The 27,185-nt window shown below is 44.7% G+C and overlaps 1 protein-coding gene across 3 annotated transcripts in view; it reads left to right on the top strand.

The window, feature by feature from the left end:
* Positions 1-27,185, top strand: part of MTMR2 (myotubularin related protein 2) — a 67,000-nt gene that overhangs the window by 37,034 nt on the left and 2,781 nt on the right. For all 3 annotated transcript variants that reach the window (XM_052813024.1, XM_052813022.1, XM_052813023.1), the window contains 12 exons: positions 1,533-1,608; positions 4,855-4,949; positions 5,127-5,237; positions 7,270-7,371; positions 8,022-8,105; positions 15,806-15,955; positions 16,742-16,930; positions 19,901-20,086; positions 20,967-21,173; positions 23,688-23,780; positions 25,397-25,510; positions 26,941-27,117. In XM_052813024.1, coding sequence (XP_052668984.1) covers positions 1,563-1,608; positions 4,855-4,949; positions 5,127-5,237; positions 7,270-7,371; positions 8,022-8,105; positions 15,806-15,955; positions 16,742-16,930; positions 19,901-20,086; positions 20,967-21,173; positions 23,688-23,780; positions 25,397-25,510; positions 26,941-27,117 — 1,554 coding nt within the window. In that variant the 5' untranslated portion in view covers positions 1,533-1,562. The remainder of the gene's footprint in view (positions 1-1,532; positions 1,609-4,854; positions 4,950-5,126; positions 5,238-7,269; positions 7,372-8,021; positions 8,106-15,805; positions 15,956-16,741; positions 16,931-19,900; positions 20,087-20,966; positions 21,174-23,687; positions 23,781-25,396; positions 25,511-26,940; positions 27,118-27,185) is intronic.

Here is a 27,185-nt window from a genome sequence, read left to right as displayed (position 1 = left end):
TGCTCTGGCAGCCTCCCTGGTAAGAGCTGGCCTAAGTGGGTGCAGTTGTGAGTTTCCTGTTAGGAGGCTAGGACTGTGCTTGCTTTTATTATTATTATTTTTTTAAGAGTCTTTTGAATGCATTTTTTAAAATGTACATCTTGTTCTCAAGAAGGCTTTGATCTTGTTAATCTTTTCATCTATACATCAATCTGTTGTGTGAAAATGCTGGAACGTGCTTTTGTTGTGGCATGGGGTTTCTTTGGGTTTTGTTTTCATTTTTTTGCATAGTTTAGAGAATTTTTCTTCCCTGAGGCTCTCCCTCTGGCTTGATCTTACATGAAAGTTGGCCACAGACGTGTCAGGTTCTAGAGTGCCACTTTAAGCCATGTCTTTGAATTTTCTTTGCAGGGATTTCCTGATATCAGATTAAAACAATTCTTTTTCCTTGCATTAAGATAAAGAAAGCATTTTGGGTGAGTCTGCACATTCAGTTGTGAGCAGACATGAGGTGTCTCTGCCTGTCTCTACCAGGTGGGATGCACGCCAACTTTCAACCCAAAGTCCTGTGGTTGTTACAGCATGAGGCAGGGTCTGGACTAACTTACCTGCTCTCTGTCTGTGTTACTAGGTCAAGCAGCTGGTGTGCTGCTGTGGTTGTGGTCATTTGGCCTGTTTGAGGCATGGGCAATATGATTAAATCCATCTGTGTTTCACCATATAGACTTAGCCTTAATCTTGGTCACTTACATATGCCCTTTTCCCTTAGTTCTTACCATAGGTTTAGACCTCAAGTTATGCTTTCATAGTTACAGCCATGCTTTCCTAAAATGTCCGTCTGCTCATGATAGCAGCTGTGTAAATGCAGTCATATCTGTGAAAAGTAATGCCCTGTGGTATAAGTTTATTCCAAGAGAAAGTGGAGGAGGGGTCCTCTGGCAGCCAAAAAAATGAAAACCGTACCTCCTATACATGCGTATCAAAATACAACCTTTGTAACAAGTCACTACTACTGAGCCGAATCAGGATCTTTGCAGTTGTTGGACCCTCATTGAAGACAGTGGTGTGACAAGGTGTCCCTTTTAACTTTCCTCAGTGTAAACTAGAAATTGCTGTACTTAATAGTTTATAGCGTCATGGTAACAGTTGATCACTTCAACTGGGAAAGGAACCAATCCCTTTGGTTCTGTGTGTAACTCTGTGAACAGAGAGTTTGACTCGTGTTGATCGGTTGGGGAGGAGAAGGTTGGAGCATGAAAGGCAGCCACCTGGGAAGTGTGCTGCCAAAGCACAGAGCCTGCTTTGAATAGCTTCTCCATCGCAGACATCCTTGCTTAAACACTTGTGTGTGACCCAATGGTATGCTCAAGGACTGCATGGAGGTCTTTCACATGCTTTGTGTTGACCTTTCAGAGGCTGAGACACTAGGCAGTACCTCAAGATCTTTGAATATTTGTTGTCCTTGATATTATTGATCCGTTGCAGGTAAGTGTAAGCTTCTTGGTTTATGAAAACATAATGAATTTTTTTTTCTACTTCTGTCTTTTGCCTAGGTCCTGAGGGAGACTAATAAATTGGCTGAAATGGAAGAGCCACCTTTGCTACCAGGAGAAACCATTAAAGACATGGGTATGTGAAAATTCCATATTGTTTGCTGACCAAATAGAGTATCCTTAGAGCAAAATATCTTGGCGGTCATTGACCAACAGCAGCAAATTGCTTATGTTTTGAGAACCATGGTCAGGTTGTTTCATTAATCGAGTTATTGCACATCACATGAGCTAAGGTAACTATATGTCTCCTAGTAGCATGTAGCAAATACAAGGCAATTCAATGTATCTGAGCATGAGCGATGAGCTAGGTTGTACAGCTTTGCATTTGCTGCCTCCTGAGAGCACATGGATCAACCGTTTCAAGTTGTGCTGCTTAGGCTTACACAGCACAATTGTGTGTCGAATCTCTATCGCAGACTGCAGCAGAGGATACAGTGCTGTTGCAGAGAACTTGTTGTGATAGGGGGATGGGGCTTTTTTCTTTTTTTTCATCCAGACATTCTGACATGCATCAGGTTTGCTGATGCACTCCAGTCTGAAAGTTTGAGTAAGCCTCCTGATTAATTTTCTGTGAAAGATTTTGCATTCACTAGTTTTAACATGTTGCCTTCCTCTTAAAATGATATCGAAGAGTGCAACTGCAGTCCTAAAAATAACCCCCCCAAACCAAAACTGAAAATACCTGACCAAAAAACCACACTCAACAAAAACAAAACAAAACCCCACCTCAATGCTCAGTCCTTTTCTCCTTTCCTAAGGACTCTGAACTCGTACTCCAACCACGCACTGCAGACTGACATCTAACTCACTCCACAGGCACGGTTAGCTCTTACAGCAAGACTATATTTCGAAGGGTTCCTGGGGAATGGTTTAAGGGATCAGAGTTAGCAGTGTTTTATCTGTTGACAAATGATGTGATGAGCCACGTTAAGTCTGTAAGACTGGGTGGCTTTTGGAGTAGCCCAGACAGCAGCTGCCTGGTCCAGAAAGAACTTAAAGGCAGCAAAAAGGAAACCTTTATTATTCATCAGCAATAATTATTTCCTGTTAAAAGTGTCAAGAAAGGCAAATGTAATTCTCTTTGCGTTTTACAGGGAAGGGAAGAAAAATTATTTCAGCCAACCCAATAATCTAGGGTAAGATTGGCCCTGTATAAGACAGGAATTCCATAAGCAGGGGAATTAGTAAATCCTGGTTTCCAGTATCTTTCCCCCATATGGATTCTCTTATATCTAGTGAAGACTAGGCTTATTAGACTTTCCCTTGGTAGTAGCACTAGTACTGCCTCTCTATTATACCTGGCATCCGTTCTCACAAACAGTCTAGCATTTTAATGCCTTGGAGGTCCCTATTTATCAGATAGAGACTGCTGAAATCATACAACCATGATAGGGTTAAGGTCAGACGAGCCATGTGTGTAGGTACATGTGTACATGTGCAGTGTAATTAAGTAAAATTGTTTCCGTAGGAAACCAAGCTAATAAAATGCAAATGTAAAAGGTGATGTGGCTTACAAGCTGGCAAGGCCAGTGTTTGAGATCATGCCTGGGATTCCTTACCTGGAAAACATTTTTCTAGCACTTTTCCTCTTTATCCAGAAATCCTGTTCCTTTTCGGATGTAAATGCACACTTCCCTTATTAGATTTTTTTTTTTATTTTTTTCAAACGTTTTGAAATTACATTTTGAATAATGGGAACTCTAGTGGAAAATCCAGGCAGTCTGCCCTCACCCTTATTATGCTTCACGAGTCTGTTTTCAAACCTCTGTCAAACTAGTCTTTGAAAAGAAGTGATTAAGAATTGGCCAATAATGAAACACTTGGTTTAATTAGAACTGGCTAGAAGCATTTTGTGGTTAATTGCCCTTTGAACAAACACATGTAAATTAAAATAAATAAATAAATAATGAAAATGCTAGCATGTATATGTATATATATGATTTTATTTATTTTTAACCAAAAAGTCTGTGATATGTATTTTGCTCTAAATTAGTCACTTCTGATATTTTAAGGATCCTTCTCCATATCCATATCTCAAGAGTCAGTGAAGACTATGCAGAAGCAGAGCTGACATGAGAGAGATTTAGTTACATGAGTTGCCAGTGGCCTAGAGTAAGGCAGTATCTCTTCCTCCCTCCCTCCCTCCCTCCAGGCTAAATCTCATGGGATAAAGGTAGAAGAAATTCAGGTCCCCATCTTGACACCCCAGTAGCCTCATACCTCATGTACGTGGTGGCTGTCACCTGGATGGGAGGCAAGCTGTCCTCCTGACTTCACACAGCCCTTGCAAAATGGATCCTGTAGGGTTTGGAGGCTTGAGGTTGTTAAGATGGTCCAGGGAGTTCTTTCATAGATCTGGCAGCTCTGGGCAGTGGGTCTCCTCCTAAAAGGATCTCTGTGTGTTTGAAGGGTGTCATTGCTTGTCGGTGCTAGCGTAAACCATTGCCACGGCACAGCCGGCCAGCTGCTTCAGTGGCAGAAGACGTGATGGGTCACTGCTGGGTGGTGAGGGAGGGAGGGAATGACTTAAATGTTGGCATTTTTAATTGATGTAAAACAGAAGGGCAGTTAGGGGAGGTGTTTGCTGTGGAAAACCAGCAGCACCTCTTGCCTTTTGCTAGAACAAGTGAGAAACGTTTGAGGCCTTTTAAGAAGGGGACTGTTTTGAGTCACCATCACTCAGGCTCAAAAATAATTGAATTGTTGCAGAGTAACTTGATCGCTGACTTCAGACTTAAAATCACCGGCAGTTGGGTGCTATACAGATTCGTAGCTGCTGGAAATTGCTGTAGTTCCACTGGCTTTTAGCATGAAGGTCTTCATCCCAGGGCTCACTCTGCGTGCAAGGGTGCGCAGAAGGACCCAAGCATCCTAGAAGGCACGTGTAGGAGAACTGCCTTCTCCTGTCCTTGGTGGCACAAACCAGCTTGCAGATGATTCTTAGCTTTTATGCAGATTGTTGTCAGCTTCAAACGTATGCATCCAGGCAGGAATCGTCTCCTCTTTTTGTGCATGGTGTTCTCAGCTACTGGCAATGCATTGCTCAGTAAGAGTAAACAGTTTGCAGCCGAACACTAGCTTTTTTATAGGGGTAGCAGTTCTGTGCAAATGTAGAATTCTAGGTGATGGTACTTGCCTGGAGTTCAATTTATACCCAAATGCTTGCCTTCTCCACAGAACTGAAACTTTCATGTTAGTTCTAGGCTAGAACCCAGATTAAGCTTGTTTTCATTTAATGATCTGAAAAATAGAGCCCCCAAATATTGTTGCTGTCATAATTTTACTCCCATAAGTTAACAACTTTTTTTTTTCTTTTTTTAAGCTAAGGATGTTACTTACATCTGCCCCTTCACTGGAGCAATCAGAGGAACCCTTACTGTTACCAATTATAGACTGTATTTTAAAAGCATGGAACGGGTAAGCTTTTGAAACCATCTGCTTTTGTTGGCTATTCAATCTTTAGACCTAGGTGTGCTTTGAGAGAAATTCTGTGTGAATCATAGCTATATGTGTGGGAATATAGGCATAAGGGAGCAGGAGCTGGGGGTTTTTCCCCCTCCCCTTTTTAAACTCACAAATTTGAACTGTCTACAGGACCCTCCTTTTGTCCTAGATGCATCTTTAGGTGTAATCAACAGAGTGGAGAAAATTGGAGGTGCTTCCAGTCGTGGTGAGAATTCATATGGGCTGGAGATTGTATGCAAGGTAAACTTTTATCTGTTTTACAATAGGGGAAGGGGAACATATATTTTAAAAGGTTTTCATTGTAGTATTGTAGGAAGTTCTGCAAAACATTTCAGTCAGTATGACTTCACACACTTCAAAAAACATTGGATTTTAAAAGTAATTTTCAGGATTCTCCAGCTCCACTCATTCAAGGTGAGATCCAAAACTTTATTCAGGCTTTGTGCTAGGTAATGTCTTTTCTTCATAGTGGAAACCTAGGCCTGCATCCCACTAATGCAGTTCTCAGGGTTGCCCACCAGGCTATTCCAGCTAGACTCCAGTTATTGTGAAATACAGGATGCCTTTCACTCACTTGCATTTCAAGAGCAAGAAAGGGGCATGTTTCTCCCTAAATCATTAGCTTATGTCCACCTGCTGGTGTGCTTTGTGGTGAGGGACTGGCAAATAGCCTTCCATCCTCGAGGCTGTTCTTCCATTTCTTTCCAGGCAGTACATATTTCACATGTACCTCTCAAGAGCCCTTGGAATCACTGAAAATCTAAACTTCAATAAAAATTAACAGTTCACCTCCTCGTGTCTACTTACTATAGACCCACAAAGTAGATAAAACCACCATCTCCAGTCCTAAATCTATACTTCTGCTGTTTCCCAGGGCATGGCCCCTCTGCTTCCCTCAGTGGCCATGTGGGGAGAGCTGGATTCTGAACCTTTTAGGTCTTGGGCTGCTTAGAGCTCTTGTCAGAAACCCCTCAAGGATGCCACTTGCTGGATAAGGCCAGATGGAGGAATGAAAAGGAGTCCTAAACTGCTCCGGTCACTGCTGTGATTTTGAGGCACCAGGAAGCTAAGCACACTCTCAAGCTGTGGGCATGCTGAGTCAAGAGCAGTTGATGTAAGCTATACCAAATCACCCAGCTGCTCCCTCGTCCTATTGCAGTCATGATCCTCCCTGGCTAATGTAGGGGTGCTTGTACTGGCAAGCTAATTTTTCCCTCTTTTGATCTGGATTCCTAGTCCTCAGCCATTTTGCCTATATGCAAATTTGCACACATGGTCAGGTTTGGAGTGAATTATATTGTTTCCCTGGGTGGGAAACCCAGCCACAAACTATACGATGAGTATCTTGGCCCTATACAACTTGGGCCAGCCTGCTTGGCCCAGGACATGCAGAGCAGTTTAGTGCAATAACAGAGTAGTACAGATACGGCTTCTGCATCCTGAAATGTGTTCTGTCTGAGACCAATTACCTAATCTCAGTTTTGTGAGAAAGCTAAGTCTTTAGCTGTTTATCTCATTCTCTGACTTGCTGTAACATCTTCATACGCTTGAACTTGATAGCTCATTTCCTGCTTGTGGCTTTTAAACTGTTTACTACAAGTGTCTGAGTTGTAGGCTTGGCTGGAAAATCTTGGCATCTTAGAGACGCTTTATTTAGTTTCCGAATTTGATTTTGTAGATGAGTACAGAAGGGAGGTCCTGGGTTACCACTCTTTGTGGAAACCGTGCTGCTGTGCAAAGTGGAGGAGTTCTCAGTTTCAAGACATCCTCTTGAGTGCACTGAGAGATGGAAGCTTTAAAGGGAGATGGCATTGGTTGCTTTGCACCACACTGGCTGGACTTGGGCTCCCTACGTGCAGTAGCTCTCTGGAGGTACTTTGTGAGGCAGTCCCTTCCAGCTGTCTTCTGGCACAGCTCAGCGTGAGAGCCCAGTAAGAGGTAGGAGGTCTGTCTCACAAAGTCCTGTCAATCAGCTTGTCCCTCCCCTAGACTTCCAGCAGGTAGAGAGCTTCACGTGAAGGTAAGATGCAGCGATCAGGTGCACCTGTGCGCTCCCTCTGCTCCTCTGCAGTTGTTGCAGGCTTTGTTGGAGGCTGCAGACGACCACTGAACCAAGCCCAGAGTTACAATACAATGTTCAAAGTACGATATTAAATCAGTACTAGAAAGAGCATCATGATGTGACCCTATTTTGAATGCTGGCTTTTGGATTTTCTTTGGATTTTGAAGTGGTTCAAAAATCTGCAATTTGATTTCCCTCTTTTTTTCCTAGGATATTCGAAATTTGCGATTTGCTCATAAGCCTGAAGGGAGAACTAGACGATCCATATTTGAGAACCTAATGAAATATGCTTTCCCAGTTTCCAATAATCTGGTAAGTATTTTCTTTTCAGTTTTTACCAAAAGACACAGAATGGCAGTAAGCTGTTTTGTTCAGTCCCGTCTACTTGGTACAGTGTTCACATGGGGTGCATTTTGCTGAAGAAGGAGAAATGCTGGGTTTTAAATCTATTTTAAAATTAATTCTGTAGGAGTTTAGATTGTATAGAAAACAGGAAAGGTCTACTACTGTGGGGCTGGATTCCTTCATGCATGGAGGATGACTTACTGATACATCCTCCTAACAGCTAACGGTGACTGCACTGCCCCAAATCTGGAATGCAGTTTGTCTGCTCTGTCATGTTACGACACTGCAATTGTTGCTTCAAATACTGGTTGAAAGGATCTAGTTCTAAATATGTAAGAGCGTTCTTGCCCAAATAGTCTTTTCTTTCTGTCTTTAATAATAAACTCCTTTTGTCCGTGAAGTACTAGGTAATAGACAAGCAAGATCAGGGGTATAGAGGAAAGTACGTTGTTGTACTAATTACCTGCTACAGCGAGCATGTTGATCTTTTTCACAAAGCCCTAAAAGTAGTGCAGTGGGAAAAAAGAAAGACCGGTCATAAGTTACTATTTGAGATCTCAAACATCCTGGAAATGGGCTCTCAGTGGGCTCTTAATGGTAAATTTTCTTTCTTTCAGCCACTTTTTGCATTTGAGTACAAAGAGGTTTTCCCAGAAAATGGATGGAAGGTGTATGACCCCACTTGGGAGTACAGAAGACAGGTGGGTATTGTGCCATGTCTTTCCTCATCTTCTCTACTCTTCAGAAGTGAGGCTCTGTGCAGTAATATAATTACAGGTCGCATGGAGCGGAGAATGATCCTGCTGACAAAAGTGGTGCAGGCTGGGTTAGGACATTGTTCTGCACACTGCAGTGACTGATGACAGCAGTACAGCTTTAGAGATAGTAGCATCCACTGATGAAGATTACTCAGGCTGCAGACAGCTGACTTTAGGCTTTGGTGGAAAAAACTTTTGCTCTGGCTTAGTCATCAGCCACTGCTGGCAGTGAGGAACGGAGGATGCGTTTTGCAAGTACAGGTGTCCTGTTATTGAGTTTCACACCTCAGCTCTCGCTTGTATCAGTTTTAATTCTTCCCAGTTTTTCCTGTCTCAGACAGGAACTTGGAAGGAAGAAGAATTAAATGTAGAATGCCTTCATTTTCTTGGGAATCAATCAGCACAGGGATCAACCTAGAGAGTGTTGTGATTAACCATAGCTTAGAACAGACAGTTGTAGTGTGTCCAGAGTAGACTGGTCAAAGGTATTAATGATCGTGAAGTGGCAGGCTGTCAATTAGGAATGCTGTGGTAAAACTTGAGCGTTCCTGCCTGGGGGAAAAGATGGGAGAATTTTGGTTTTTATAATGAAGTCACTCTTGTCATAAAATCCTCAAGTAGAGGAAACAGCACAATTCAGTGACACGTTTGCCCTGGACACAGTAAAATTCTGTCTCATCCAGATCTGCCAGAATAAAACCAATTTTCCTTTGTAAAATTAAGAAATTTTAAGCCAGGAAATTTAAAGATTTATTTGGGTCTTTCCCATAAAACGAAACAAAACCTGACCTACGTCCTAGCCTAGTTGTTCATCTGATTCCTGGCATCCAAAACGTAAGGAAAGGATTAATTTTTCTAGCTTTAGTCTTCTAAAAGCTGGGCATGCCTTCTAAATTGGTTATCTAGGCCTGTCATTAACAGATGGGGAGAGAGCGCTTCACTGTTGGGGGTGATTTGTTCCCTCCTAAAATAGCTGCCTAAGATAGATCGCTGGCTTCTAGGCTGCTAATTGAAAGTGAGATGTATCTTACCTCCGCTGTCTTCATTGCAAAAAAGGGTATGTTTTGCAATGAGAGACCACAATCTAAAATCATAGTAGAGACAAACTCTGATCATTTGTAATCAATGACACACATTGTATCTAAGGTCGACTTTGATTTATAAGACCAGATAATGCAGCGATTATTTCTTCGTTTAGAATTTACCTCTTTCTTGGTAGTTATTTTAAGGAAAGATCTGTTTATAAAGAAGGATCTGCAGCCCAAGCTGTATGGGCAAGATGCTTCTTGATAGGGCCGAGAACTTTGGAGTAAAGGCTAAAGAATACCTGTGCTATCAAAATAATCTCCATTGAAAAGCACAGCATTCACTTAGCCAAGCTTCAGTTAAAACAGATGAAGTACAAAAGACATTCTTACAATACCTGGAGAGAAGGAAGGGTGACCCTTGAGAATTTGGAGGTAGACTATTCCAATTTCTTAATCCTGGCATGTCTGGTTTTAGAATACAAACTTCTCTGTCCATATTAGTTTTTATATTGTGATTGGCTGTACCTTAAATTTGGCAGGAGCTTGGTTACATGGTGAAAGGATACCTGTATCTACATGCATGTGATTTGCAGCTTTTCATGGCCTTTCTGTAAAGAAAATGAGACTCTGGGCCATGGTATCTTTGTTTCTGGTCACACGAGGTAACACTGTTGTGTGTAAAGCATATCACAATCGAGACACTGCTGCAACGTGTACTTCTTTTGCTATGACCTGTTTTTCTATCATTTTTGAGCGGACAGGAAAAACTTAGCCTGACTGCTTTTATGTCAAGAAATCAAACTAATGTCCATATGTGGAAGCCCCTGGTCATTTGCTTACATTGGTAACTGCAAATATTAATCCAAACCTGGATTTTTTGCAGCCTTGGCCTATCTGAATTTTACCCATGGTGAGCCACACTCATTCCCATTCCAGATCATGCAATCCATCTGTTCCAGTAGCTTATCTCCAAAAGTGACCAACACCAGTTGCTGAAGACGAGGCAAACCATACTGCAGTAGATGTTTATGTTGTGATCTGGCCAGCAGGAGAATTTCGTCCCTTTCATGAGATTGATTTAGGTCCTGCAGCATGAAGCTTTATGTCCTCTCCAAAACGTTTAGGTATTCCAGTCTGTTTATTTAATTTCAGCATTTATAACTATGGATGTTCAATTTATCTGTGTGAATGTCTTAGCCTTTTTTCTTAATCCAGCCAGGTTCTGTTAAAGCAGTAACAAATACTACAGTAAATCAGGATTATGTCCTGAAATGGCAGCAGGGATTCGTTAACAGTGAAACAAAACAGGCATCATCAAATCAGATAATGGGATTACCTGTCTCTGACTGTATGAATTGTGATCAAAAATAGAAAAGCAGGACATATGCACTGTCTGCAGGACCTTTTGGAATTGGTTTAAAAACTGTTAGTGAAGAGCTGGCCTAGGGCATAAGCAGCCCAGCAGTATGGCCAGGCATTAACTTGCAGCAGTAAGGCCAGGCATTAACTTGGTCTATCTTAGGCCAGGTCAGTCATTTCCCTGTGGGAGCAGGGACACAGAGAGAGGGGAGCGGAATGAAAGTAGAAGCCAACTACCAGGCATCCAGAAAAGACTTTTAGAGTAGGATCCATGGTAGGATCCGTGTCTACACTGGTAGACATGGCAAGTTTGCATGTGGTATGATTTATTTACTATAATTTTTTTTCAGATTAATATAAGTGTGTTGATATGATAGAGATTGTAGCAATTAGGAAAGATACTCAGTAAACCCCTGACTTCTCTGTTAGCATTCTTGGGAAAGATGGAAATATGTAACTTCTAAAAATCTGTGATTGTGTAAAACTATGGGGAGTAATAAACAACCTGTAGAGAACAAAAGGAACTCAGAGAGGTTTGGGATTTAGTTGGTAAATGGAATCACATGTGGCAAATGAAATTTAAAACTGAAATTGCTCCCTGATTTTTATTACACGCGGGCTGGCAGAGTATAAAACAGAATTGCAAAGTGAATAAGACTCAGTTGAAACCAAAAGGCCTTGAGATGCCTTTGGAGTAACTTAAAGCTTTCATTTTCTGTAACAAGGTGGGGAGCATTTGGAAAATATTACAAGGGGTTGTGAAGTTGGAAATGTGTGGTGTTTCCCTACAGAAGTCGTGCTCGTCTAATCCTATGCTCTGGTCATACGTACCAGGCAGCCACAGTGTAGGGCTGTGGTTGCTGCTTTCAGAGAAAACATATAGAAATTAATAATTCAGAAGAAGACCTGACCTGTTTCGAGGATAAAAGAAGTGCCCAGCATTGGTATACAAGCAGAGTGGGAAAGGTAGAGCATGAGAACAGCATCCTACAGAGGAGTGTTGGGTGTAATTTAGGGAAGTAAAATGAGAATTGAACTGTTAAATGTCCCATGGTTTAACTGAGGTCCTGCTTATGCTAGGTATGTCTCTACTGCAGAACAGATCATAGCTCTCTTGTGCTAAGTGGACACAACCTGGGCTGAGTACACGGCAGAGGAACCAGTTTGGCTCTGGCAGCTGTATCCTGTGTCGGTGCAGGGATGCGCCGGAGCTAATGTGCTCAGACACTTGGTATCTCATGGCTCAAGCCAAGTTTGAGAGAGGCACTGCTGGTGTGTAACTTGGGACCCTCCCTGCCTTGCCTGCTGCAGCTCAGGGTGTACCTGCATGGCTAAGCTCAGAATCGGTCCACTGGAACCTGTAGAGAGATGAATTATGTGTGTAACTCCAGCAAGGAAATTATTTTTTTCCTGTCAGTGAAAGATCCTCATGTGCTTAAGCTTAAACATGTGCTTTGCAAGGTAGTGGCTTCAGTGCCATGCCGATGTGTCTTCAACAGTTTTTCCCTGCAAACGAAGAAACTCCATCTTCTACAGCGTGCGTAGGTCAAGTGATAACTGAGCAGGGGTCATTAAAGTAAGGCATGAATGACTACCCAGAAGGAAACCAAGTCTGGTTTATGTGTGTAGATGGTACAAAGGCTGCATCTCTATGGTTAGATGATACAGTCATAAGGAGTGTTCCCAAGCAGTGGGGCACCTTCATCACGAGTTCCAGGCATAGCTTCAGTCCAGGCTGTTACCGTCCCTCTTTTGAGTGAGTGTTTGAGAATCTTTAGCCATGCATGAGAATAATCTTCCACCAAGTTGTATGCAGATTGAGAGTATGAAGCAATTATTTACTGGCTAACACACAGAAAAGGTAGCTGAGATTTAACTAGCTACTGGGCTGAGCATTAGTACTCACCACCTCAGAGAAGGCAGAGAGACTTTCCTGGCCAGGCAGGCACCGGTGAGAGGAGAAGGATCAGCTTCTGCACCTCCTTCAGTGGGTTGTTGTTGCCATCTTCCACCAGCAATGTCAACACCAGCACACAGATGACCCATCTGTTGGCCCTCACCCAATGACTGCTTGCTGAACTCGCAGTTTTTCCCTTAGGATTCTATACCATTTCATGATGTTGTTTTCCCTCTTGAAATCTTGAACTACCAGCGATCCCCACCTCAACAGTCCTCTTCCTCTATCTGCAGTTTTACATTTCTTGCCTTTCTGTGGATTTTCAGACAGCTCTTTCACATGGCTTTGCAGTGTCCTTGGCACTCTGAGCCACAATTGTGTAGCTGGGCCAACATCAGAGCTGGGACCCGAAGAGGCAGTCAGGCCCTTGTGGAGTAGAGGAGAGGGAGGGCTGCAAGGCCAGCTTGCCTGCTCCCAAACCTGGGCACAGTTCAGAGGCTGATACAAGCCAAGGATCACCAGTAGGCAGTTTGAACAAACTGCCCTGTTTTGAGGATGAATGAGTTTAATCGTATGGATGCGAGGTGCACTGTGCCAGCTGGTCTCAGTGAGAACAGTCACGGGCACATTTCATTTATGACTATAGATGTGGCCACGTTGCCTTCCTCACTTTGCCCTCTGGCAGGAACTGAACACATGAATTCTCCTGAAATCAGGGTCTACTAGCAGCATTGGTTTTCCTGGAGAAGACTGACCTTGTGCACCAGTCAGGGCAGCAAGCTCTGGTCCCTAATGTGGACACCCAGCAGCCACGTTCCCTAGCAGCTTCAGGACGCTACCTGCTGTCAGCGGGGCATGCCTGGGTTCCTCCTGCAGGTGCACAGGCAGGCAGCTCCCAGAGCGGGTCCTGAGCCTGCAGAGGCTTCTTGAGTTACATCTGTAACAGTTTGGGTTGGTTTGATAGTAGGCTTTTGGGTGCTTACAACTTACCAGGAAGCAGTGAAATGCATCTTATATGAGGAAATACCAATGTGCTTTACATCATGTTTAGCTTTTTCTATTGATTCCAGCTGGAGAAAGCACAAATCTGAAGGAGCATGAATAAATGCAGAAGCTACACTGCATCATGGCAAACGTCCTGGGAAGATGCAAATTCAGCTTCTCTTCTAGCCCTCTTTGTTTGCTTCAATTCCTTAGAGAAAGTCATGATCCGAATCCAAAGCCCTCTTTGGGTGGTGCTGTGATTAAAGGCTCCTGTGCCAAGGGAAAGCAGACATTCCCTGTGATTCAAAGGAAATTTGAATGCTGACACACAGCATCTTTTCTTTCTTTGAGGGCTTGTCATGGATTTTCCTGCTCTGGGCTATTGCAGAGGAAAAATTTCGTTCAAATTTGTCAGGGTGGTAGCTGAAAGACTTAGAGCTTTGGAGGTGTCGGTTCTGGACTGAGCAGTGTGTGCTGAAGCCGTTCTGCCCAGCACTGTGAAGAGGGTGCTTTACAGTGCCAGTGACTGCTTCATCTTCTCAATGAGCACTGGTAGAGTTGCAGGGTAGAATGACAAGAAGCTTTTCTTCCATGTAACTGCTTGTCAGCTCTCATTTTCCTTGCCAAGAGTGTGCCGACAGTGTAGTTTTAATTCACATGTGGGGGAGGTGAAATCTCCAGGCGTTGCTGATGGATCCATTGCAGTGCAGTCATGTACTTACGAGGACAGGACTGAGAACAATTTAGTCATTTGCCATTAGTTCACTTCCAGATAGTAAGCAGTTTGATCACAGCTGATGGACATCTAAGAGCAAGAGTCTTGCTATTCCCTGGTTGACAGCAGAGCTGGTGGACCCAGGAGACTGCATCCTTGCTGCGTACAGCAGGTAGACCTCTGAGCGTGTTTTACCCATCAGTAAGCTTGGACTGTGCATACACACTTTTTGATGCCTTTTTCTGCCACTTCTTTGGCTTCAGGCAGTGCCAAAAATAGCTTTCCTTTAGGGTTTTGGGGTACTTGTGATCCTGGCAGCTCTGCTGATTCCTTGTAGTAACATTTCCTTCCCAGGGAGGGCCCCAGGACCAGGGGTGGTTCACAAGCAGGGTGTGACTGGTATTAGACAGAAGATCTGTCCTCTCCTCAGATTTCTAACCATGACCTGTTTTGACAGCATGACTCACCGCTCTGACTGGGAACTGGCTGCTGTCTGTGTGGGTCAACCACAATTACCACAGCTCGTCTGACTTGTGTTAGATTTGTCATTTATTTCCTGTGGGAGCTGTGACAGTGGTAATCAGTGTCCCACCACCCTCCTTAAAATGAAGTACTGTTTATTAGAACAGAAGCATGTATTGTTTTAAGAGCTGATGTTCCTCTAAAACAGACTCTGTGCTTAACAGCCTGGCCATGTTCACTGTAGTAGATCTGTCTTCCCCACAGAGATGCTTTGTGTCAGTGCTCACCCCTGCTGCAGCAAGTGTCTGTTTAAATCTCTCCTTGCAGGCACGCAGTAGCAACCACACTGTTTTGATCTGTTAACTCCCAGCGTCAGCCGAACTAAGTCTGCAGGTTGTCAGGATCGTCCCCATTGTGCTTCGGGTGTTACCTGGAGGCTATCATCTGGGAAGCTGTTGAGTTGCTTCCCCACCAGGGCGTGCTGAGCTCAATGATGTGTGTGTGTGTAGATTCCCCGCTCTCCCAGCCCACGTCAGACTAGTATAACCAGAGAGCTTAGTCTGAGAGGAACATGGGAGTTGCACGTTACTGTCCAGATCACATACAGTCACGCAGCCAGAGACATACAATTATTAGGGTTTTGCTGGTTTTAGGGGATTGCACAGCTGTGCCACAAACACTGAACAAAGCCCAAAACAGATTGATTTTTTGGGGGTGTTTTACTGCCTGTTCTCCCTTCTGCCTTCCCCTCCATCCTGTCTGGTAACTCCACTTTCCATCCCCAGTTTCCACCCACCACGTTTGAGCTAAGTGCCGAGAGAGGAGTGAGGACTGTTGGTCACCCGTTCTGTCCTGCTCCTGGCTCTCCTGTAAGCACCATGATGATACCAGGAGGTATGTTAAAGATGCTTTCAGGGGGATCACCTGTGTTGCCATATCTGTAGCCTCCACAGGTCCTTTGCCATAGGTGAGCCTGCCTGCAGTCTTCTAGTTTTCCTGTTCTTCAGTGACCTGAGCAAAACATCTACCTCTCTGGGAAGAGGCATGAAATGCAAGTTACCAAGATAATGCAGTCCCACGCTCCAGCCCTAAATGTCCTTCATTAACAAAAGTTGCCTTGCATTTCAGGTCTGGGGATTTGACTGTGCTGAGATCTCGGAGCAACTCATTTGCTAACCTGCTGTTGTTTCCTCTTTAGGGAATTCCCAATGAAAGCTGGAGGTTGACCAAGATTAATGAGCGCTATGAACTGTGTGATACGTACCCTGCCATTCTAGCTGTGCCTGTAAACATTCCCGATGAAGAATTAAAGAGAGTGGCATCTTTCAGATCAAGAGGACGCATACCAGTGAGTGTGACAAAAGAAACCACTTTGATGTGGTTTTGTTACATACCTTTGGGCCAGGGAGCAAATAAATGGTCAATGGATAATAAAAGTGCCAGCAACATGTTTGAGGAGTTAGAAAGCAACATTGTCTGCTGGGACTACTGTTGTGAAAGAGTTGTAGACTAAACCAAAATGAGAAGATAAGATAACTTAACACAACCCAGACCAAATCTCAGTTCAGTTCCTGAGAAATGCAAAGCAGCCCTATTTGGTTGTTTACAATTGTCTGGCCTACTCTGACTTTCAGGATAGAGGAATACGTAGTGATACTCTTGATGAAAATGCTTATTAAATGAAATTAAGACAAAACACATCATTATGATGATTATTTTAGCAGTAAGTGAAAATGTACTGTTTTACTTCTCAAGTCTATAGAAAATTAAATCTATTCCTAAAGTGCTTAACTTTTACGTGGTGTAACATAGAGTAAGACATAGCCCAATGACTGCAGAGCGAGAAAGTGTGCTTATGACTCACACAATGGCGAGAAATCAGTCTGCATCCTATTTAAAAGTCAGACTTAAACCTATTCAGTCACCTCTTGTTCAAACTTCGGGAATACCACCAGAATGAATGAGTAAGGACAGAAGAGCTCTTTCTTTCATTCAATCGTGATTTAATAGAATCCAGCCTTCTGGAACCAGCAAATACATGGCAGGATCCCAGAGCAAGCCATTACAGGTAAAACACTTCACTGGTTTAATGAATCCCATTTTTCTTTCATTTCTTTTTCATTTGTTTTCAAAGGTATTGTCATGGATTCACCCAGAAAGTCAAGCAACGATCACTCGCTGTAGCCAGCCAATGGTGGGAGTGAGTGGCAAGCGAAGCAAGGAAGATGAAAAGTACCTTCAAGCCATCATGGATTCTAATGCTCAATCCCATAAAATCTTCATATTTGATGCAAGGCCTAGTGTGAATGCTGTAGCCAATAAGGTCTGGTGCTTTTTCCCCTGTCTAAAGCTGGGAATGTAATAATTTAGAGCACATTTCCCACCACCATTTCAAATTATTCCTGAGGATCACAAAGGGTTTTCCACTGTGAAGGGGGAGTCATATGCAATGACCTTATTCTCTAGACAGACTTTTACACCTGCACTGGTATCTGTAAGATATCAGAGTGACTGCTAAAGTCCATTTGGGTTAATCTACAATGGGAAATGAGATTGGAAGGGGAAAAAAAAATATCAAATTAGTACTGAGGTCAAACTCCAGCACCCTGGATCTTGTGTATCACCATTTTTCTCTTCACATGGTTGAAAGACTGCTTCCCCTAACAGCACTAGAACTCTGTCCCTGTCAACCATGATGGGAGCAGCACTTCTGAAAATCAGGCATCATGATCTTTAATCTCAAAATATAAGCTGGGGATCTTTAATGCCTAGGAATGTTGCTGTGTTCTTCCTGCTGTTACAGTGTCGTGGTTTAACCCCAGACAGCAACTAAGCACCCCGCAGTCGCTCTCTCACTTCTCCCCCACGCAGTGGCATGGGGGAGAGAATCGGGGAAAAAAAAGTAAAACTCGTGGGTTGAGATAAGAACAGTTTAATAGAACAGAAAGGAAGAAAATAATAATGATAATAATAACAGTAATAAAATGACAATAATAATAATAATAATAAAAGGATTGGAATATACAAAACAAGTGATGCACAATGCAACTGCTCACCACTCACTGACTGATGCCCAGTTAGTTCCTGAGCAGTGATTTCCACCCCCGGGCCAACTCCCCCCAGTTTATATACTGGGCATCGCGTCACACGGTATGGAATACCCCTTTGGCCAGTTTGGGTCAGCTGTCCTGGCTGTGTCCCCTCCCAACTTCTTGTGCCCCTCCAGCCTTCTTGCTGGCTGGGCATGAGAAGCTGAAAAATCCTTGACTTGGTCTAAACACTACTTAGCAACAACTGAAAACATCAGTGTGTTATCACCATTCTTCTCATACTGGACCCAAAACATAACACTATACCAGCTACTAGAAAGAAAATTAACTCTATCCCAGCCAAAACCAGGACATTCAGAATCACAGAATCATAGAATAGTTTGGGTTGGAAGGCACACTTAAAGGTCATCTGGTCCAACCCTCCTGCTATGGGCAGGGACATCTTCAACTAGATCAGGTTGCTCAGAGCCCCATCCAACCTGGCCTGGAATGTCTCCAGGGATGGGCCATCCATCGTCTCTCCGGGCAACCTGCGCTAGTGTTTCACCACCCTCATCGTAAAACATTTCTTCTTTATATCTAGTCTGAATCTACCCTCTTTTAGTTTAAAACTATTAATTACCCCTTGTCCTATCGCAACAGGTTCTACTAAAAAGTCTGTCCCCATCTTTCTTCTAAGCCCCCTTTAAGTACTGGAAGGCTGCTATAAGGTCTCCCCAGAGCCTTCTCTTCTCCAGGCTGAACAACCCCAACTGTCTCAGCCTTTCCCCATAGGAGAGCTGTTCTATCCCTCTGATCATTTTTGTGGCCCTCCTCTGGACCCACTCCAACAGGTCCATGCCTTTCCTGTGCTGAGGGCTCCAGAGCTGCACACAGCACTCCAGGTGGGCTCTCAGGAGAGCAGAGCAGAGGGGCAGAATCACCTCCCTCGACCTGCTGGCCACGCTTCTTTTTATGCAGCCCAGGATATGGTTGGCTTTCTGGGCTGCGAGTGCATATTGCTGGTTCCTATTCGGTTTTTCATCCACAAATTCCCCCAAGTCCTTGGCAGGGCTGCTCTCAATCCCTTTGTCCCCCAGCCTGTACCGATACCAGGTGTTGTCCCGACCCATGTGCAGGACCTTGCACTTGGCCTTGTTGAAGTTCATGAGGTTCACATGGACCCACTTCTCAAGCTTGTCCAGGTCCCTCTGGATGGCATCCCATCCCTCAGGTGTGTCAACTGTGCCACTCAGCTTGGTGTCACCTGCAAGCTTGCTGAGGGTGCACTCGATCCCACTGTCTGTGTCACTGCTGAAGATATTAAACACTACTGGTCCCAGTACGGACCCCTGAGGGACAGCACTTGTCACTGAACTCCATGTCGACATTGAGCCGTTGACCACAACCCTCTGGATGCGACCATCCAACCAATTCTTCATCCACCAAACAGTCCATCCATCAAATCCATATCTCTCCAATTTAGAGAGAAGGATGTTGTGGGGGACCGTGTCAAAGGCCTTACAGAAGTCCAGATAGATGACATCCATAGCTCTTCCCTTGTCCACTGATGCAGTTGCTCCATCATAGGAGGCCACTAGGTTGGTCAGGTAGGACCTGCCCTTGGTGAAGCCATGCTGGCTGTCTCAAATCACCTCTCTGTCCTCCATGTGCCTTAGCAGAGCTTCTAGGAGGATCTGTTCCCTGATCTCCCCAGGCACAGAGGTGAGGCTGACAGGTTGGTAGTTCCCAGGGTCCTGCTTTCTACCCTTTTAAAAATTATGTCTCATGCCATCACTCTAAGCCCTGTTTTAATGGTAGAACTGCTTTGTTGCACTAAAGCTGATGGGTTTTTAAATTTGTTTTTAAAATCTGCCTTTCCCACTATTTAGGAAAGGCACTTAGTGTGTGGGTGTACTCTTCTATAATAGTATGGTAAATCTGTAAATGATAGAATAGTGAATCTAATGAGCTAGCATTTTGAATGGGGATAAATTATAATTACAGAGGAAAAGAAGGCTTATTATGTGATATTCTTTGGTAAAAATTATAGCATTCATTAACTTTTGCAGGAGAGAGACACAAAGTGTGTGCGTGTACATTTTTGTTCCCGATTGTAAGATAAATCCAATGTTTTCTGCCTGCTTTAGATAGCATAATCACTGTGGTATTTTGTCAGCTGATATTTGCTCAGGACAAACAATCAGGATAAAGTATAAAATATGTTTTTGCTTAATGATTTTTATGTGGATTTTGTTCTTCAGGCTAAAGGAGGGGGCTATGAGAGTGAGGATGCCTATCAGAATGCAGAATTAGTGTTCCTGGACATTCACAATATTCATGTTATGAGAGAGTCGCTGAGAAAACTGAAAGAAATTGTGTATCCCAATATCGAGGAGACTCATTGGCTGTCTAATTTAGAGTCAACTCACTGGCTGGAGCATATCAAGGTATGCATGTCTGCATCCACTGAATGTGGCTGAGTAACCACAAGTCTGTACCAGTCTGTTCACTGGGAAGTGTATCCAGAGCTAAATCCAGTGCTGGATTTTCAATTCATGAGAAATTTAAAGACTTACAATTTGTTTTCAATTTATAAACAACTAAAACCACAGTTTCACAGAATGGGGAATTTTGAGGAGGTGGGAAGAGTGACAAGCTGGGGGGTTGAAATACTGAAAGATGGTGTTTTGGAAGTGAAGTGCGTTCCTGGGTAATGTGGAACTGTGAAAGCCCTGGTTAGAGCACCGGAGTCCCAGAGTTTCCAAGTTCTGGACTCAGAGATTCTTGACATCCTGGTGTTACTGTGTGGTCCAGACCAGCAAATGTTGGGAGTTCATGCCCCGGCAACCTTTCAGGAATCCAAGCAGAGTCAGAAGGAGTGGGGCAAAATGCTTCAGCTTCTACAGATGTTGGTTTTCAAATTAAGCTCTTCCTCTCCTAAAAATGTCCAGCTTACATTGTTGACCTGCTAATGCAGACAGGGCCAAATCTGCTTCTGGGGCAGTTGCAAGGTGATGGCCATTTTGTTTTCATGTTCAGACACAGAATGCTCCTGCTTTTAAATCCTGACCTGTCCAAGGACTGAGCTTAATGCAAGGGCTCTTCTAGAGTTGTGCCTACACTACAGTTTATACGTGTTGTCATCTTGTTGGAACAAAAAATGTGTTCACCAATTTGCTGTCCTAGTTATAAAGTAGTTGGAACTGATTTACCATTCTCCTTGAGGCAGACGGAGCCCTTGGTTTGTCCTGCGTTGTCACTAGCCATTTTTCATTTATAGTTTCTGTTCCAAAGAGATTTTCTAACTTTTTTTTTTCCTTGTCCTAGCTCATTCTCGCTGGAGCCCTTCGGATCGCTGACAAGGTGGAGTCGGGGAAGACATCTGTGGTTGTACACTGCAGTGATGGCTGGGACCGGACAGCCCAGCTGACCTCTCTCTCTCTGCTCATGTTAGATGGCTACTACCGAACTATCAGGGGCTTTGAAGTGTTAGTGGAGAAGGAATGGCTGAGCTTCGGCCACAGATTTCAGCTGGTGAGTCACTAGCCCTTGGAAGGCACTGAACAGAAAGTTATTGTCCACCTTGAAGGATTTCAAAGGAGTTTAGCCTTTCCTGTGAGAAGTCTCCCAGCTGAACTCGCAGAAGAAAGGTGAATGCTGCTGCTATTGTGTCGTGGTTTAAGCCCAGCTGGCAACAAAGCACCACGCGGCCACTCACTCACTCCTCCCCCTCGGTGGGATGGGGAGGAGAAAATATAACAAAAAACTTGTGGGTCAAGGCAAGGGCAGGGAGGGATCACTCACCACTTATGGTCATGGGCAAAAACCAGACTTGACTTGGGGAAAAAACCAAAATCAATTTAATTTACTACAAATGAAATCAAAACAAGGATAATGGGAAGTAAAACCAATTCTTAAAAACACCTTCCTTCCCACACCTCCCTCTTTCCCGGGCTCAACTCCACTCCCGGTTCTCTCCACCTCCTCCCCTCCAGTGGCACAGGGGAGCAGGGGATGGGGGCTGGGGTTGGTTCCTCACACGTTGTCTCTGCCGCTCCGTCCTCCTCAGGGGGAGGACTCCGCACCCATCCCCTGCGCCACTGTGGGGTCTCTCCTGTGGGAGACAGTCCTTCATGAACTTCTCTAACGTGAGTCCTTCCCACGGGCTGCAGTCCTTCAGGCACAGCCTGCTCCAGCGCGGGCTTTCCCATGGAATCCCAGCCATCCTGGGGGGCATCCCCCTGCTCCGGCGTGGGCTCCTCTCTCCCCGGGCTGCAGGTGGGCATCTGCTCCCCTCTCCCCTCCCTGGGCTGGGGGGGGACAGCCTGCCGCCTTGTCTCACCACGGGCTGCAGGGGCATCCCCTCCTGCCCCGCTCCTCCTCCCCTCCTTCCTCCCTGACCTCGGTACCCGCAGAGGGGTTCCTCTCCCACCCCAATCCCCTACTCACGGCAGGTTCCCCTCTTCACTCCGCTCTCCCAGAGGCACTACCGCCCTCACTGACGGGCTCGGCCTGGGCCAGAGGCGGGTCCCACTCGGAGCCGGGGAAGCTTCCAGCAGCTTCTCACGGGAGCCGGCCCTGCAGCTCCTCCCCTGCTACAAAAACCTGCCTCACAAACCCAAAACATAGTGTTTTCTGCCTATACTTCCAGTCATCTCTCAACCTCCTTGGAGACAGTATTGGTTAGATACAAGGAACAGGTAGTATTAAATCTCACAGATGTCTGACTGATATGTTGTGTTCCTATGCTTAGGCTTTAACTAACAGTGTGCTTTGGGTTCAGGATCAGCATTTCTGCTGGGAGTTGGCAGAGACCACTGGGCTATTTTTTGTCTTTCTTCCTAGTTCAGTCCATTTTCCAAGACTGCTTGGACACCATCATCTAACATGCCTTGGTATTGAAGAGGCTGGGGAATTTGGTTATGTCCTTGACCTCACATTTTCTTCAAGCACGTTTTATTTTTGGGGAGGCTTTTAAGTGTTTAGGTAAAAGATCAGCAGTTTGAGACTGGACCAAGAGTAGCTCATGGTTGTGTCCCTAGAGTCGGCAGAGGCAGCTTTATGGACTTGTGACACAGCAGTTTGTTACGGTTTGCACTGATGGGAATTGAGAGAGGCTTTCAGTGGTATCCTTTCAGTCTTTGTTCCTATTGTGTTTTGCTCATAGCTGTTCTCTTGCAGCCCTTTAATTTTGGCAAGGGCTAGAACGAGGTCTGTTTACAGCACATGCGATGGTGGGTTGCATAGTGAAATGCTCTGAGAAAGGTGGGGCAACTGAGGTTCTGCAGCAAAACTGTTAACTGGTGTTTGAACGATGAGTATTTTAGCTTTGCTGTCTATACAAAGAAAATAACAGTATTTCCTTCGGTGAGGGGAGAACAGTATTACAGAAGAGGTAGGGATTTCTGTTACTTACATGTTCTTGTTCTGTCTTTGTACAGTACTTTGGGCTCCTGGGTAATACGTAACCACTAACGTACTATACTAGTTATAAGGAATCAGGCCTCACACGTCTTGGCCACACAGCACGGTCAGGGTTGGAGGCCTACTTCTGGGGATACTTTCATCACTGCCTCTCTTGAGGTGGCAGGAGATGGGCTGGGTTAGTGTTTGTACAGCGCTTGGAAGCTGCGAGGTGTTGTGTGATGGTTATCGCCACATGCCGTGCCTCTAGGTAGTGTTTAGATCTAGCACACTGTACTACTGAAGTAGCCAGGACGACAGCTGCAACTGAAGCAAAAAGCATTCTCATTTTTTTTCCTCCTGAACTTCAGCTATTAACTGAAATCAGTGCCAGCATAGCATCTGGAGCCTCTACTCAAACAACTCTTGTTTTAATTTAGCATGAAAATATCCCCATAAAGAAATTTCACTTCAAAGACAAAGGGAGTAGCTGTCCTTTACTCACTGATACGGACAAAGCAAAATCAAGACTCATTTGAACCTTCTTAAAGCTGTTGGTAAAGGCTTGGGTGACTGAGAGGAGACCCCAGCAGTTTCCCCATGAAGCCCTGTGCGACTCATGTTCTTTGTCCTGCTCTTTTTTAGAGAGTTGGCCATGGAGATAAGAATCATGCAGATGCGGATCGCTCTCCTGTCTTCCTCCAGTTCATCGACTGTGTCTGGCAAATGACAAGACAGGTAAATTGCTGGGTGGCACGTGTGTCCACAAAGCCAGTATACCAAGATGTGGCACAGTGTGTGGCCACAGGAATAATTGCCAAGCTGACCTGCACAGGCTCTCCTTCTGGGGCTTCTACTCTTGTTTTGACTCTGGCAACAAGTTCCCTGGAAGTCTGTTCAGCAAAGGGCCTGAATGCGTAAGTACACAGGAAGGCCACAATGTCAGCTCGCCTCAGATTAGCTAGTTAGTGGGTGCTACTTACCTACACGCTGCTGTAATAAATGTGAGCTCGTGAGAAGCAGCTTGCCTCACCGTGAAAGAGGGGACACTTGCCTCGCGCTTACCATGGGCAGGAACACACCCCCCAGCAATCCTCAGTAGCCCACTGTGCTTTCAGAACCATGACTTGAGCTGCTAATGTAAGTCTCTAGCGTGGTGGGTGCAGACAGATCCCTGTTGCCTCTGCTCAAGGTGATCTCATAACCAAACCTGCAGCAAGATATGTATTTGGTCCATTTTAACTTCTTCTGAAGGCAAACATACTGCTCCTGACTCCTATGTGATGTACAGAGCTGAGTTCCTCACTTCAGACCAGGCATGGCAGAGGCACAGTTCAGGAGAGATCCCCTGTGGTTGGGAGGTTTTTTCCCCAAGTATGTGGGACCTGGAAGTTTTTTTGTGTCTGCTGTGACACAAACTGTGTCGCATGGAAAATGCCAGCCATGGTCAGGTAGTTCACTGAAAAAAATTGGGCTCATCATGGATTAAAACAGGTGAAATGGAAAAGAAGGATGCTACTATATATGAAGCTGTACCATATCCAAGCAGAGAAAGAGGGAGGCTTTACCATCATTGAAAGTCACTTTCGTCGTGCTCTCCTTGGATTGCTTCTACAAGCAGGCATCCTGACCTGCAGCTGGTGAGGTCAGGATGTTGCAACCAGGGCAGCCTGGGAAGAGATGGGTGGTTTGCGAGGGAGGAAGGCCTCCCGCTCTCCTCTCCATCGCCCCACCATGTCTGTGCAGTTCACTGCATGTATTCTTACTGACCCTTTGTGGAGCTCCAGTTCTCCCTGTCATGGGTCTGATTGTTTCTGCATGGAACGTCAACAGCAAAGACAGCCCCTATCCATACACCTGTTCCTCCCGCTGACCTGTGTTGCAAGATACCTCCCTGCTGTTCCCTCTGGGAAGCGCTCTGTTGTGCACACAGGTTATTTCCATTTGGCCCCGGGAAATTGCCGTTTCTTTTTATTCATTATTTCACATGTGCTTCAGCCTTTTGTTCACAGTCTCATTGCGTGGTCTGTCATGAGGGGCAGGCATAGCAGAGCAAGCTTCAACTTGAAGCAGCACTGAGTGTATATAAACACAGCGGTCAAACCCTTCAGACCTCTGGCTTTTGCTCAAAATTCCTCTCTGTACATGTAAAGCAGCTTTCCAAGAGAGAAACTCTTGCTTCTGGAAGGAGTAAATATGATACCAAATATCCAGCCAGGCAGGGAACAGGGACAAATCCCGTTTTAGAAATCAAGAAGAGAGGCCAACTCCTTACCAAGACCACAAAGTGGGAGAAAGTTTATTTGCGATTCCTGTTCTAAAATCCCAGCCTAATTTTCTGGTTCTGTCTGAAGTTTCCTACAGCATTTGAGTTCAATGAGTACTTCCTGATAACCATCCTGGATCACCTGTACAGCTGTTTGTTTGGGACATTCCTGTGCAGCAGTGAGCAGCAGAGAGTGAAGGAGGTAAGACAGCTTCTCTCCAAGGTGAAGGCCAGGTACTGCAATTGCTTTAGCTGGCCAGATGCTGCTGGAGAATTTGTTTTAGCACTCAAAGATAGTGGTAGATGCAGGTCTGGGTAATGCCAAGCCCCCTTCTTAACAGCTGGGACATGGGGTATTTTCCTCTTTGCACAAACTGCTGTCTGTTGGAGACTTCACATTTCAGAGCAATACCATTTCCCTCTGGGCAGTCCCACTGCTTTCACCATGGCTTTCAGCTACTCACTGGTGGCTGAATAGCTCCTGGTGTCTCCCAGGTAGTTGGAAATGCAGTTTTTCTTTGAACTTCAGTTTAATGTAACCTTCTCTGTGGAAACCGGTACCTTTTTGTCCTCCCTTTTCCTTGAAGAGGTCCCTTGAGGTTGCTTTTAACTACCCAGTGTGCATTGTCATTCTGCACACACAGGTTACAGCAAGTAACTGATCTCAGTGTGTGTTCTTGCTGTGCTTGCATTTTTCCGGGAGAGGACAGAGCTGCTAGTATTAGGAAGGACATGCCTCTAGGTCCTACCACCAGCCAGCTCTGCCCTGCAGTCTGGTCGAGGTTTGTTTGCCAAGGGAGGAGCATATAGACGTGTACATTCAGACCCAGCCTGGAATCAGAAGGAGAAGCAGTGACCCTCATTCTGTCTCACCTACCTAAAGATGAAGCATTTTGTCACCAGAAGGTTGCAACCCAACATCACAGAGGTACATTGAGGACAGTGCTGTGTAGACCTGATGTGATTATATGTGATAGCGCATCAGTTAAAAAATAATAATAATAAAAAGTACTGTAATACAGAAGTGATAGGATTGTACTGTAGTGAAATCAGGGTCCCTGTTTCTCTAGAGTCCACAGTGATTGAATAATTGTAATTTCCAGAGAAGAAAACCTGCATACTGTTTGCATGTGGGGTGGGGGGTGCAGTTTAAGGCCTCAGCTAGCAAAGTACTTAATCTAGAAAGCACTTCAACACTGGTTTCACTGGGACTATTCACAGGCCTAATTATTCCACTAGATCAGGGCCTAAATCAAATGTTTTCTTTTTTTCTTTGCAATTAAATACTCGAGCAAGTCCTCCAGGAGCACTTTAAAGAGGTGAAGTTTAACTAAAGCATTGAGAGTTCACATGCCAGCGTCCCCTTGCTGTGCCAATGACAATTCCTGGTCTGTGTTGGCAGCTGGGTGGGTAAGAGGGGTGTTTCCGTGCCAGGGTGTGTGTGTGCCTGCCTGCATCCATGTGCTTTGATTACAACCACCACATCAAAAGAACAGGTTTTTTTTTCTTAAGCTACAAAAAGGCAACCAGCTCTGTATTAATGACAGGCATATGTATATGCTGTTATACTCTGTAGATAAATGCTGGGATTTGTATGGGAAATAAAGCCTCCTCCACCCCCTTCCCTTACAGAGCCTTCCAAAAAAGACCGTTTCGCTTTGGTCTTACATCAACAGCCAACTGGAAGACTTTACTAACCCCTTGTATGTGAGCTACTCCAACCACGTCCTGTATCCCGTGGCCAGCATGCGCCACCTCGAGCTGTGGGTCGGCTACTACATCCGCTGGAATCCCAGGATGAAACCGCAGGTACCTCTCTTCCAAGGATCCTACTTCTATTTCCCTCTCTGCTAGTACTAATACTGTCATTTTGGAGT

The sequence above is a fragment of the Harpia harpyja genome, chromosome 17, assembly GCF_026419915.1.
Source record: "Harpia harpyja isolate bHarHar1 chromosome 17, bHarHar1 primary haplotype, whole genome shotgun sequence".
Taxonomy (NCBI): Eukaryota; Metazoa; Chordata; class Aves; order Accipitriformes; family Accipitridae; genus Harpia; species Harpia harpyja.
This window is presented reverse-complemented; position numbering and strand designations above follow the sequence as displayed.